The 12765-nt window shown below is 38.2% G+C and overlaps 1 protein-coding gene across 4 annotated transcripts in view; it reads right to left on the bottom strand.

Moving 5' to 3' along the window:
• The window catches only part of LOC121324019 (pecanex-like protein 1), a 57765-nt gene that overhangs the window by 30353 nt on the left and 14647 nt on the right, over window positions 1-12765 (bottom strand). The window contains exons 7-12 of one of the 4 annotated variants that reach the window (XM_041265401.1): window positions 10655-10787; window positions 8141-8328; window positions 4445-4538; window positions 2081-2138; window positions 1104-1306; window positions 313-466 (exon numbers count right to left, since the gene is read on the bottom strand). In XM_041265401.1, the coding sequence (XP_041121335.1) occupies window positions 313-466; window positions 1104-1306; window positions 2081-2138; window positions 4445-4538; window positions 8141-8328; window positions 10655-10787 (830 nt within the window). Of the gene's footprint in view, window positions 1-312; window positions 467-1103; window positions 1322-2080; window positions 2139-4444; window positions 4539-8140; window positions 8329-10654; window positions 10788-12765 lie in introns of all 4 variants that reach the window. The other 3 variants (XM_041265400.1, XM_041265403.1, XM_041265402.1) reach the window with 3 other exon arrangements.

Consider the following 12765-nt stretch of genomic DNA (forward strand, 5'->3'; position numbering starts at 1 on the left):
GTTTTAAGATTCAAAAGTCCTGCTAGCTTTTAGCGAGCATCTACCAGTGAGATAAAGGCCACTGTACTCCAAACCTGATTAGCTGATTATGTATGTTAGGTTTATAATTGATTTTAGAAGACTCAATAAATATGCACATATCAAGGGCTACATATAGAATATGTTTGAAGCTTTTACTGATGGAATACCGTTTTGGGGGGATTAGATTGACTAGAACCATAAACAGGTGCTGTATTGTTTTTATTGAATCAGTCACTTTAAGCACATGATCCGCAGTGCAGATTGCTTGACTGAAGCAGTCGTCAGTTTTACCTTGAGCAGGGAGTACTGGCAGCTGGCGATGACCAGGCAGAACTGAAAGACCCAGATGTCTGTGAAGAAGCCAGCGATGAGAAGCACAGAGCCCAGGAAGGCTACCAGCACAGCCAGCACCACGGCCAGCACATTCTCCAACACCTCCCTGTTCCTGAACACAAACAGAGCAGAACAAGGAATCCGCAGGTTAACATTCACTGCACACAAAAAAAAAAGAAAAAAAAAAGAAAAAAGCTAGATAAAACAGCTTTAAGAGCTTAATGTTTGATTAAAATATGTGTTTAAGAACTCGCATACAGAGGATCCTCATAATCGTATAATAAATGCATGGAACCAGAAAGGTTTAAAATATAAAATCTATAGTTTAGCAGATTATAGCCAAGCACAATCTGAAATGTCTATAGGCTAAGAGTGTATACAAAATAATAGTAGTTATTGTGTATTAGTCAAACAGACGAATACAATCAGCATAGAAGGGTCCCCACTTTTATAATGACAGGGCTATAAGACTTTGATGACTTGACTTGAGTGATGACAAATCAGTGACCATTTTTCATGTCATACAGTGAAATAAAAATAGAATTTGGAAGAATATCGAAACAGCTTTTGGAGAATGTTTAGTAACTTGCATCTTTAGTTTTACGGACATGTGCTTCTTTCAAAACTGCACATTAGAGACCTATAGAGTAAACATAAGTGCACCACAGGTAAGATATCTTAAATCCTTCTGTTAGCTACAACCCCTTTAAACAGAAGGTGCTATTCAGCGGGCTGCAGCTGAAGGGTACCTGTCGAACAGGGCGATCAGGGTGAGCCGGTCGAAGTTCACCCCGATCCACACGTAAGGCAGCAGCCAGAAGCGGTAGTAGTGCTTGGCCTTGCGGGCAACCTCTTCTGGGCGCTGCATGGGGTCCTGCAGGTCGGGGCTGAGGTCAGTGTCCTGCTGCTCCAGGAGGTCATGGTTGATGGTCAGTAACTGATTCAAACGGATCTGAGGAAGAGAGAGCTGCCAGAGAGTCCACAGAGAAGCAGGGGTTTAATAATACAGGGTGATACATTCTTAAATGTTATTTTAAGCTTTTCAAATTATTCTTATTGGTAAAGCTTGTAACCAGAACCAGATAACTCAATGTCAGTGAGTTACCAGCCTCTAGAGGATAAAAGCCAGCTCCACAGTGCTGGCTGGCTGGTAGGGCCCGCTGTAGTGTGATGAGGAGAAACATTCCATGCCAGTTTTGCCTCCCTAACTTGCGGGAGTACTACAGCCAATGCTCTGCTACTTCTGAAATCAACATTGAAGACCAGTGACTTTGCAGACAGGATGTGACCCTGCACTCCCCTGACACACCACACAGTCCTGCCTTTATCAGGACAGTCACTCAGGGGCTTCCATGTATATAGTTTTGAATGGTTAAACAGTTAAGCAAAGTTTTAAACAAGTACCACTTTGCTATCCTCTAAACTATTGCACCCTTAAATTAAAGTTGACCTATAAACACACTCATTATATCATAATATATTAACTTATTAAAACATGGACTTACACCCTAGCCAACCAAAAATAGTTCAAAGAACAGGTTTGAGTTCACTAAACACCTTTTAAAACCTCTGAATAGATAATCTTGCCTTCAAAAACAACCCACAAGAACAGTGGGACCTCAAATGCTATCTTTTTACAACAAATGGAAGTACAATGTTCTTTTTATATGCTAAATGCCAAAACATCACACTAATATTCAGAGAGTTTTCAAGACAAGACACTTACCAGGTCATGTGGGTAAAAACGAACTGAGGTAGAACTGGAGAGATGGGAGTCCGTGTCCCTACAAAGACATTAAATAAAGAAATACAAAATTGACTTGGGAGTTGGGGAACTGGATTACCATTGTGTGCCAGTATATTTCATTTTATTTGATCCTTAAACTCAGTTTGGAGAGGGCGAGTGAAAATAATATACTGTACTCTTTTAGCGCTGCGGAATATAGGTCTCGGTCTAAGTTAACTCCACTCAAAACAGCAGACCAGTAAACAAGTTGCATATACTACAAAAACTGGTTATCAGACGAGTCCTTTTGTAAAGAACAGCTCTATGGACAGATCTGAATTCAAACTGCGAACACAATTGGTAACTGTAAACCTGTTTGGTCTCCAATCAAAGAAACAACCAGGTCTTTGAGGTCAGTACTGTCAGGCTATTTGTATTACCATACGTTTTGAAGTGGAGGCACCTGGTTGCTCATCCATTAACTACGCAACACTCAAATATGTAGCCATACTAAACAAATCTAGTAATATGCTGCCAGAGATAATCGTTTTGACTAGAAATCTTTATCACATACAGTTTTTCTGCAAACAATAAGGCATTTTAGCTGCACAAGGTTAAAGTTCACTGTAACACTGCTTTGTTATTTTACGGCTTGTATGTCTGGTTTTGGAAAGCAGTTACAGTGCCATCTGCTGACACTAGCAAACTTTTAGAAATGCGCGACATAGTTTTTTCAAATTCTTAACCAGCAAATTCAGTTAAATCACTGCACAGAACAGAAGTCCACACAAAGAAATGGGTTAGTTATGTTTTTGTTTTCTTCCAGAAAACAAACATTTCTTATACCACACGTGGATATTCAGTAAGTTATTTTACATTATGTCATGAAAAGTTAGTGACCAGATATTTGTTTCATTAGGACATACTGCACTGAAAATACATTCTATTGCTAATGAAGGAACCGAACAGGATAGCAGTATCAACCAACGATCATTTGGGTGCGGTTTTACAATGTTTAGTAAGGAATTTGTGAAAGGAGGGTGGAAGGGTGGAATGTTTCAGTACACCATTAGGTTGGGTCAGATGTCCAGGGGCAGTGGGGGGATGGTAGAAGAAGGGCAATGCCTGCTTGCTTGCTAGGTCATAAATTCCAGGTTGAAGTGAACATAACAACCGCAACGAAGGGGGCAATCATGCCCCACAGCTATCCTCTTTTGGTTGAGTATATGATTTTAGGGGGTAGGGATGGATGAATTGTCTGCTGAGTGTCAAATCCTGATAGAAGCAGGGAATTTTATGTAGAAACTATAACCCATGTATGTGCCTTACCCCGGCAGAATACACTAGTTACTGATGAAGTGACTGTTATTCTCCGGAGCGCTCTTTTTTTTGATGACCACTGCAATAAACCTTTGATGCAACGATCGGTGTGATCGATTGTCTCTGATCATCTCTGCACTTCATTTTGCGACCCTACACTAAGCATACTGCCTACCATTAAATAAAATGATTTACAAAACGCTGATATTCACAGACTATTTTAAGATGGAAGTATACTTTTACCCGTCCGAATGGACGAGCTCCCTGTTGACTAAGCTTTGTAAAAAGATTATCTTTCAATACCTTCAAATAAGTTAGGGTAGGTACAGTATTCTTACCGAGATCTTATTTACAGCTAATGTAAACATTCGTGGCATAAACATCAGTCATAAAAATCCATCAAACGCCTTTCTTGGTCATTTCGCTTGGGGACCCACATCAATGCCAGCAGCTTGCTGTCACTTCAGAATGGTTAGAACCATTCTTTTTACATCCAGGCCCATCTCTGCCATCATCATTGGTCTTTCTTCAGAACTACCAGTTTGACACATACCACTTCGCTCGGGATGTTTTAACTTTTTTCTCCCATATGCACTGCATTTTTGTGCCTTTCGGAAAACGATAAATACTAATATCCTTTTGTTCGTTTGCCTGATTGGACCAACCAGCTACAACACAAATACGAGCCATTTTAATATAAAACTGGCCTCTCTGAATGTCAATCTGTCTTTTGTTCACCTTCTCCTGTGATGATACTACTAGTATCTTGAGGCTACTTCAAAACTGAGACAGGAAGTTGCGCCGTCACATTAAAAAAAAACTGTATCACTGCCAACAATTTTCAATCTTGTTTGGGAATACTTGTTAGTCATACATTATGTTTCTTAAAAATGGTTCAGAGGATGTCATAGGCACTTTAATGTCATGGGTGGTGAGCAACTAAAGGATGACAAACTCACCCAAAGGCTTGTTTGTTAATGCCATGTCTGCCGGTGACCTCCCTGTGATTTCTCATGACATAGTCTCGGTTTCCCTCATACTCACCAGATGTTGTTTGATGTACGTCTCCTGGCAGGTTCAAAGTTCACCAGAGACATGTCACAGCCCCCTGTCTCGTAGAGAGGAGGTGTTAACTTCCCTACAAAATAAAAACAGAGTCTTACTATTGACTTTCAGGTGACAAGAGTGAGATTCAAGTTCTTTATTACCAAGAGCACTTCTATAAACAGCAGTAGCTCCTTCATTCCCAGTCATTTATTATAATGATGGCTGATTTCAGGAACGTGTTTTATCCATTAAATATGCTTACTCCCCTGTGAATAGTGCAGTATGGCTCAAACCAAAAATAAAAGATGGCTTGCCATTTCTAATTTTGTATCCCATGTTCCAACCCCAATATCCTACCATAAACCACTGGATTCTGGACCTCTATATTAGTGCTAACTTTCACAAAAATACATCTTTAAGGCCTGCCCTTATGGTTGTGTATTAGCACTTTTGAATGATTCCATGTCAATCTGGGTCCGTTTAATTGTTTAAAAAATATACCCACAATTGTATTTTTATGTTTATGCTACTAAAATACCCAAATGAATGTCTTATTCAGCTATTTACACTCAAGCATCATACTTACAGTTGCTACATAAGGCTTACTACCCTTGAAAAACAAATGATGCTCCTATTTCCTTAAAGAGCTGTTCACTGGCTAAAAATCAGTATGCCTGGGAGGTCTATTTTAGATTCTGCGATTACACCATTAGCTGTAATGCTCTAATATTTGCTGGCCACAATGATTTTAGATTTTATTTCCATTGTGTTTCATATCTACACTACGCAAGTGTGCATGCTTCCACAATGTTCAAATCACGGCCAACAAATATGCACTGATGAGCTTAGTAAACTACTGCTGAGAAAGTACAATATTAGCTGTTAATTGAAAAAACGTACATGTGATTCAAATTTCAAAAGATTTAGTTAATTAGCTTTAAATGTTTATTTTTTCGTTTCTTTTCGTTTTTTTTTTTTATTTTTTATAATTGTCCAAGCTATAGTGAGCTTCGGTCAGATATTTTAGTAAATTACATTATTTCACTTGAGACTAGCGACTGAATTAAGGGCTAATTTCACAGATTTTGTATTTATTTTTAGACTATGCCATGAATATTACACTTGCTTAATGACGCATCTTATCCGAACATGTACAACGAAGCAGTGGTTTTATGGCAGTGTAAATCCATAATACAAGTGAAGTTAAAACACCACACTAGTTATAAAATTCAACAGAGCAGAACACATACTGTATCTGGTGGAATGAAGACGATGCAGACTGCACTAAATCATTACAGATGCCAGACAAAGACAGAAAGCTGACCTCTATAATTAATATATATATATATATATATATATATATACACACACACACACACTATATATATATATATACACACACACATATATATATATACACACACATATATATATATATATATATATATATATATATATATATATATATATATATATATATTTTTTTAGTTTCTTTCCTTTTTTAGTCAAGTCAAGCCATCTAGCAATGCAATACAGGTAAATTGTGTTAAAGTCTGCTTCAGGACTCTGATCCCACGGTGATAATATTTTTTGCTACAGTAATAATACCGTGGTGAGTTAAAGGTACTTTAGAAGATGAAGGTGTCTGTTGTTCGGTGAAGTTAATTGTTTTTGGATATGGTACAGTTGTACCCTACATATGTTTCTTTTTTTAATTACTAAAATATGTCAGGAATCCGATTCTATTAATGAAAACTACAGTTACAATTAACATATTTTCTGGTCCTTTTAAGTTCATCATATCAAAGGTTAACCTCTTCTAAACCAGCAAAACAAGTACTTGGTACGTAAAGTGATCCCATTCGCCCCATTGGTGATTTTCACTGTATCCTATAGGGGGCGCTGTCTGGGATTTCCATTTGCTTCAATTAGAGCAGCCATTCTTGTCAAGACATTTTTTGGGTTATATTTTGGTCTGCACATACTGTACCATTATTGTTTAATAAACAATGTAGAAAAATATTTAAATAAACAGATCCTAATATAATATAAAAAGCAAATTCTTAGGATTTTTGTTACGAATTCTGTAACAGTACATCACAGCTTTATAAATGTCTCCTTGTCTCAGACACACAACCACTCTTAAATTGGACAAACTGCAGATGCATTCAGCTACACAGGGCCAAATTGTGATCAGCTAACATATCAATATATTAGCATTATCCACCCTTTATCCCATGGATAAACCAAAACGCATGCTGTAATTACCAGCAGTGAGAAAAACACAAATGCACTGTCAAGTCCGGGTTAATGGGTAAATGGCAATTACAAAAGGTTGCAAGTACAATATAGATTTTCAAACAACTAGTTAAAACTGAATCAAAATAAATTTTAAAAGGTTGCATGATCTTTAAAAAACATGTATTCCAAAATGAAATAGATAAATCAATGTTGAAATATGTTGAAGTACAGTACTTAGTCTTGTGGAGGTCTGGCACTTTTAAAAACACTGCAACATGAATAGCACATTTGTCATACACATGTATTGGATCCTTCAGGGTCCTATCCAGAGTCCTGCATATAGCATTAATTTTGTTTTGCGCACATCTTCTTGTGGGTAGGCAAGCCTAGTAGACTCCAATCTCTTTCGTGAACGGATGAGGAATCCCTTAATGTTACCTTTAAATGCAACCAAATCAATTCATAATGTTTTCTTACTGTAAATGACAACTACTTTGCTTAAATGGCAAACACACCACTAAAACAAAAAATATTGCTTCCTGCCACCTTGAGAAATGAATGAAATCTATTTGTATCACAACATGTGCTTGACCCAGTTCTGGGGAGTTTATTTATACACAAACTAGTGAAAATAACTGTGCTTTAACAGAAAAAAGCTGTTTTTAAATTCCCCTATATTATATTCATTTTTATTTTTTTGTTGTTGCTTGTGAACTGAGAGCTTCCCCACAGCTCTGCAAGCCAGAGAGACACAGAGCACCTCAACCCTGACGTGAACTCCCCCTGCCTACCTGCCTGCCTGCCTGCCTGCCTGCCATTCAGTCCTGGGGTGACGCTGTAATTACAACACTTGGCCTAAAAAAAAAAATTGCACCTACACAATTGGAATAAAATAAACTAAGATATAATTGAAAATGTATTTAATACAAGCTTCAGTTCCAGGTATTTTGAGACTTGATAAGTGTAGCAAACTGAATTGAGTGCTCATAAAAAAAAAAAAAAATTAAGACATTTTATATGTAAAATGTGTTTGTAATTTTGTGAAAGACCTTTTTGTTTTATTTTATACAGCAATTTTAACATGGACATAGACACGTCTATAGAGGAGTCAAAGTTGCTTCCTGGTAACTAATCACTTCATGTACTTCAAACTAGTTGCAATCAGAATTAGAAATACTAAAAGAAATGTATAGAGCATCTAATACATTTACAAAGTTTCTTTGAAATAGTCTGATTACAGCTATGTAGAACTATGTGACAACAAAGGTACCAGGATGTAGCAGTTTTGTATTTTAAAATAATTGTATATCTTCAATTAAGTGAAGACCCACAAAAAAAACCACAGCACAATAAAAGCACAGACTAGCACTTCCTACACTGGGGGGAAAAAAGGTTACATAAAAAAAAATTGTCAGTCTATGTGTTGCCACCGCTGATGTTGCTGCTGCGTACCAAACTCATCGTGCAAACTGGCTCCGCCCATGGCAGACACGTTGTCTGGAAAGACCTCCAGGTGGACACTTCCGTTCCTGGCCAGCAGGGAGGAGCTCGCGCTGAGCACGGCTGACTGGGAGGGGGGGCGGGACTGCAGTTTGAGCTGGGAGGTGGAGAGCTGGGGACCCTGCGCAGCTTCCTGAAGGCTGTGGGGTTAGAGGGGGATGTGTTAGTAAAAAGGGGAGGGGTTAGTAAAAGGGGGAGTGGATTAAAGTGGGGGATAAAGGTAGGAGGGCGAGAAGGAAAGGGTTAGAGTGATAAGGTGGGATCGGGAGGTGTGTTAGAGATGGGGGATGTGGGAGGATGTGGATGAGAAGGAAGAATGGAAGGGTAATACAAAGATGGTGAAAGGGGAAAGAGTTAGGACAGATAGAGGGAGATGGAGCGAGAAAGAGTACTTCGAGGAAAGGGAGAAGAAAGGAGAAAAAGCAGAGACAAAAAATAAACAAACACTCAAAGAATCTTGAACACTATTAAACAAAGGAAATTTAGTAAAATCACAGGACACAGAAGACCCTTCAGAAACTTGATAGTAAAAGATAGAAAAAAATACTCGTACAGGAAAGGCGTCAAAGAAAATCACCAACAAGCAAGTCAGCCGATGGAAGTAATTCTTAAAGTCTTTTTTGATATTTTCTTATGCTTTAGTTGGCCAAAGGAAAAAAAAAAAAATTGAACAAAAGTAAAAAACATAAAAAATGTGTTTTTTGAATCAGATGCCAACAAGTTACTTTATATACGGACCAATTCAGAAATCTTTAAAGTCACACGTTACTTATTACTATTGTCATGTTTGGAGTTAATATCTCAAGTCCCTCTCAAACCATATGACAGAGAACACTTCCAAACACTCTTTAATAAAGTGCAAGCTCTAATGATGTGATCCACAGCATTTAGCAGATTCAGAAAAAGGATGTTTGATTGGTATTGACTGGTTTTAAAATCAATGTTCTTACTTGTTCTGTTATCGCTATTGTGCTTGTTTATTACACTTATACTTTAAATTCACCCACTAATGGTCCACCGATAACCAGTCTATGTGACCTACAGCACAAGAAGCTGTATACCACAAAATAAAAGTAAAAACAAAGCAACCAATAGATATTCATCATAATGAAAGTGATCAAGTTGCTGAAGTAAGTAGTAAGTAAATGTATTTGAAAGCCTAGGTTATCTCTCCTTAAAGTAGTCAAAAAAGGACCAAGGAATTGTAGTGGACCAAGACCCACGGCTTTAATCCTTGCTCTTTTGGCCAGTGCCCCTGACTCCCAGGCTTCAGTGTGTGTGTGTGTTTTTGTTTTCCACGGCAACAAAGCCAAGTTACTTTAGACACCTTGTTAGACCCACCACCCAACCTCCAAATCATGCACCAATACTATCAAGTTTCCTTAGTAAAGAACAAGAGACAAGCAGCAGCAACAAACATACAAAAAAGAAACCCAGGGTCAGCAGTTGCAGAAAAAAACTAGACAGCTTGCTAAAGACAGTAGTGCTATGGTAAATCCCCCAATTAACTCACTGATCAGCTGTAGCTGTGGTCCACAGATGCTGCAGCTTGCATTAAATCAGAGCCTTCAGAATGATCAAGTTGATCACCATGAGCTACATCACATGTATGATGTTCACAGAAAAAGCACACCCCTCCTTTTAAGGTTTGTAAAAAAAAAAAAAAGGTGAAATAAAACCCGCACCCAGTCTTTCTGCATTTACTCATCCCAATACTGGATAGAAGAATGTATAAACATTTGTCTGTTTACCCTTGGCCAGCTTTTTGGGACACTGATTAGTGCACCCAAAAATATTTAGGCAGCTATCTACAGCATTAAGCATTAAGTGATCACAGGACATTAAAAGTTCAAGCCTGTTACAAAGATCCTGAGCAAGCTTGCCTGTCTGAAAAGTATATGAGCTGATAAGACATAGCAGGGAAAATGAAAGGAAATGGAGAAGGAAAAAACAAGTAACAGTTTGCTACACTTGATGCAGAAAAATGGTCTGACTACAGTGGAACAATTTTTTGTTTAAATGAAAAAAATTTTGAACTAAGGTATATGAACAACAATACAAAACTGTTCTTGAACAATGTAAACCCCGCTTTTAAAAAAAGAGATTTGTACTATTGGATCAGAACTGAATGGCAATATAAAGCAAAGTGCGTAGTTTAGAACTATACTTTACTATACGAGAAAGCTTTGGACCATTTCAACAAAATATGGCTTTAGTATAGCAAAATAAAATTACACTTAAGAGAAAACAATGCTTAACAAAAAAAAAAGAAAACTGCTCCCAAAAAAGAAGACAGTTTGAAGCACAGACACATGCAAATGGAATCATGCAGGAACTGTGGGAGCCTCAAGCCATTCCACTGCAATGGACTTGGGTTGCGTGGTGTGAAAAGTGGGATCGATGGGTGAGATTGGCGGAAGGGGGCTTGGCTGCATGCAGCGCTGCCAGGCAGGGTCCGAGGCGTACCTGAGTGGAGATCCGATGAGGGATGCCGGGGGGGTGGGGTTACTCCCGGCGTTGTGCCGGCGCCGGACAGCCTGCCGCCTGAACGTGCTGCGCTCACGGCGAAACGTTACTGCCTCCTCTCTCGACTGGGCAGCTACAGCAAGAGAGAGTGTCAGCAAGCATAGGGGCTGTGACTGCAGAGTCCCGCAACCCAACCCATTAATTATACAACCCAAACCTGCAAAGCAGAGCTGAGACTCACACCTTTACAATTACGGATCAGTGTCTTTTAGGAAAGGCTTTTAAACGGAAAACAATGAACACACACAATAATACATACCACATCCCTTTTGTGCAAAACTGAAACTTCGAGAAAACAGAAAAACTTTTTCAAACTAAACTTAATACTGGATGACATTATAGTCTGTATCCCACTTTTGCCCTTTAAACATGTGATGGCTTTCTCAGTGCAAATTCATTTTTAAGGTTTACTAAATCTGAATATAGATATCCGAAAATCAGGGAATGATAAAATCAAAATGTAAAAAATGATCTTAAATTCTACAACTTCACTTTGAATTTTCTTTTTTTATTTGTTTCTTGAAGGGACCACAAAAATACCACGCACACGCCAAGGGGAGAATCACAGGTTCCAGTTCATGGCAACTAAACCATTCTTGTTTTCAATGACATAACACTAAAAAGTATAGAATATGGACTGAAATTTGTATCCTTTTTTTTTTCCAAACACAAACAGGAAAGTGAAACTTCCACCCATTAAGGACCCTAACGGACAGAAATGGGAATCCAAGCTGCATTATTTACATCCCAGAAAGAGTAGACATATTGGAAAGACCCAGGATTGCTTGCCTTACCCATACAATACAGTAATCCGTCACATATCTGACAGCACTGGGACCAGAGTAAGGGCGGATAAGGAACATGAATTAATCCTGCTTTAAACACCATTATACACAGCTGTAACAATTATTATAGTCACACAATTATTGTTTTGAGATTCAGCTTTTATTAGGGACCTCCCCTAAATCCCTTGTTTAGAAAGATGCAGGGTATTAATGCTTGTGACAGAGTAGTAGTCTGTCGTGTGGGTGTGTGACAGGCAGGACAGCGAGACGGAGGGTGAAGGTGATAGGCCCCGCAGGCGAACAGGATTTATATACATATTAAGTAAACACACTGAACAGTTTGTGACACTACCAGCAAAGGTAGCGTACTGAGCACATACAACACAGTGTACGAAAACTTTGCTAGGACCTACAATAGCTGAACTAATCTTCTCTTTTCAATAATAAACTAACGTTGCTGATGAGCTTGATCATGGCGGATAAACGGTAAGGGTGGAACAATAATAATAAAATTTGGTTTCCTTTTCAACCGTTACACTTCATTGAAATGCCTTAGGGAGTCTATAGAAGGGCTGATGTTCCAGAACAAAGATTACATTTAAACCATCTCCAGAAATGGGTCAGTGACCAAAGTGTGACCAAATAGTATCTGCCCAAAGTAACATGCATGTACAGATATCTACAAAGAAAATAACTTATTAACAATGAAAATTAAGATTTAAATATTCTTAACATGGTCTGACAACTGACGAGAGTTTCAACACTTAAATAGGATGCAGGACTAGAAACAACTTTTAATCAGAGTTTGAACATAACTACCAATAGAAAAACCTATAACTATTTATTTATTTAAAATCACATAGAAATATTAATACTAAATTAAAGTATAACACAGAAGCCAATTCCCAAAAAGTCTTCAACACAAGAGGTAAGAAAGGGGATTTTGAGTACTTGGTAAACAATCCTTTACAACTTCAATACAGTGTACGTCAGCAACAGCAGAAAGTAAAGGAAAGAATTACAAATCTTAATGACAGACATCCCTTGCTTTGAAGTGCTTCCCCTGCGAAAGATGGTGCAAGTTCCAAGAAACTCAGAATTACAGTAGTATGCAAATTGTTTTGAACGCCTCAAGATTTTTCATTTATACACCTACCTGCATGAACACCTTGGTGAGAGAATTCCAGTTTTCAGTCAGTAAATAAATAAGTGATATAGAAACACTAGACACTCGTGTGAAAATGCTACACCACTATGTGCTTTAAT

This window comes from Polyodon spathula, chromosome 12, assembly GCF_017654505.1.
Source record: "Polyodon spathula isolate WHYD16114869_AA chromosome 12, ASM1765450v1, whole genome shotgun sequence".
In the NCBI taxonomy this organism is placed as follows: Eukaryota; Metazoa; Chordata; class Actinopteri; order Acipenseriformes; family Polyodontidae; genus Polyodon; species Polyodon spathula.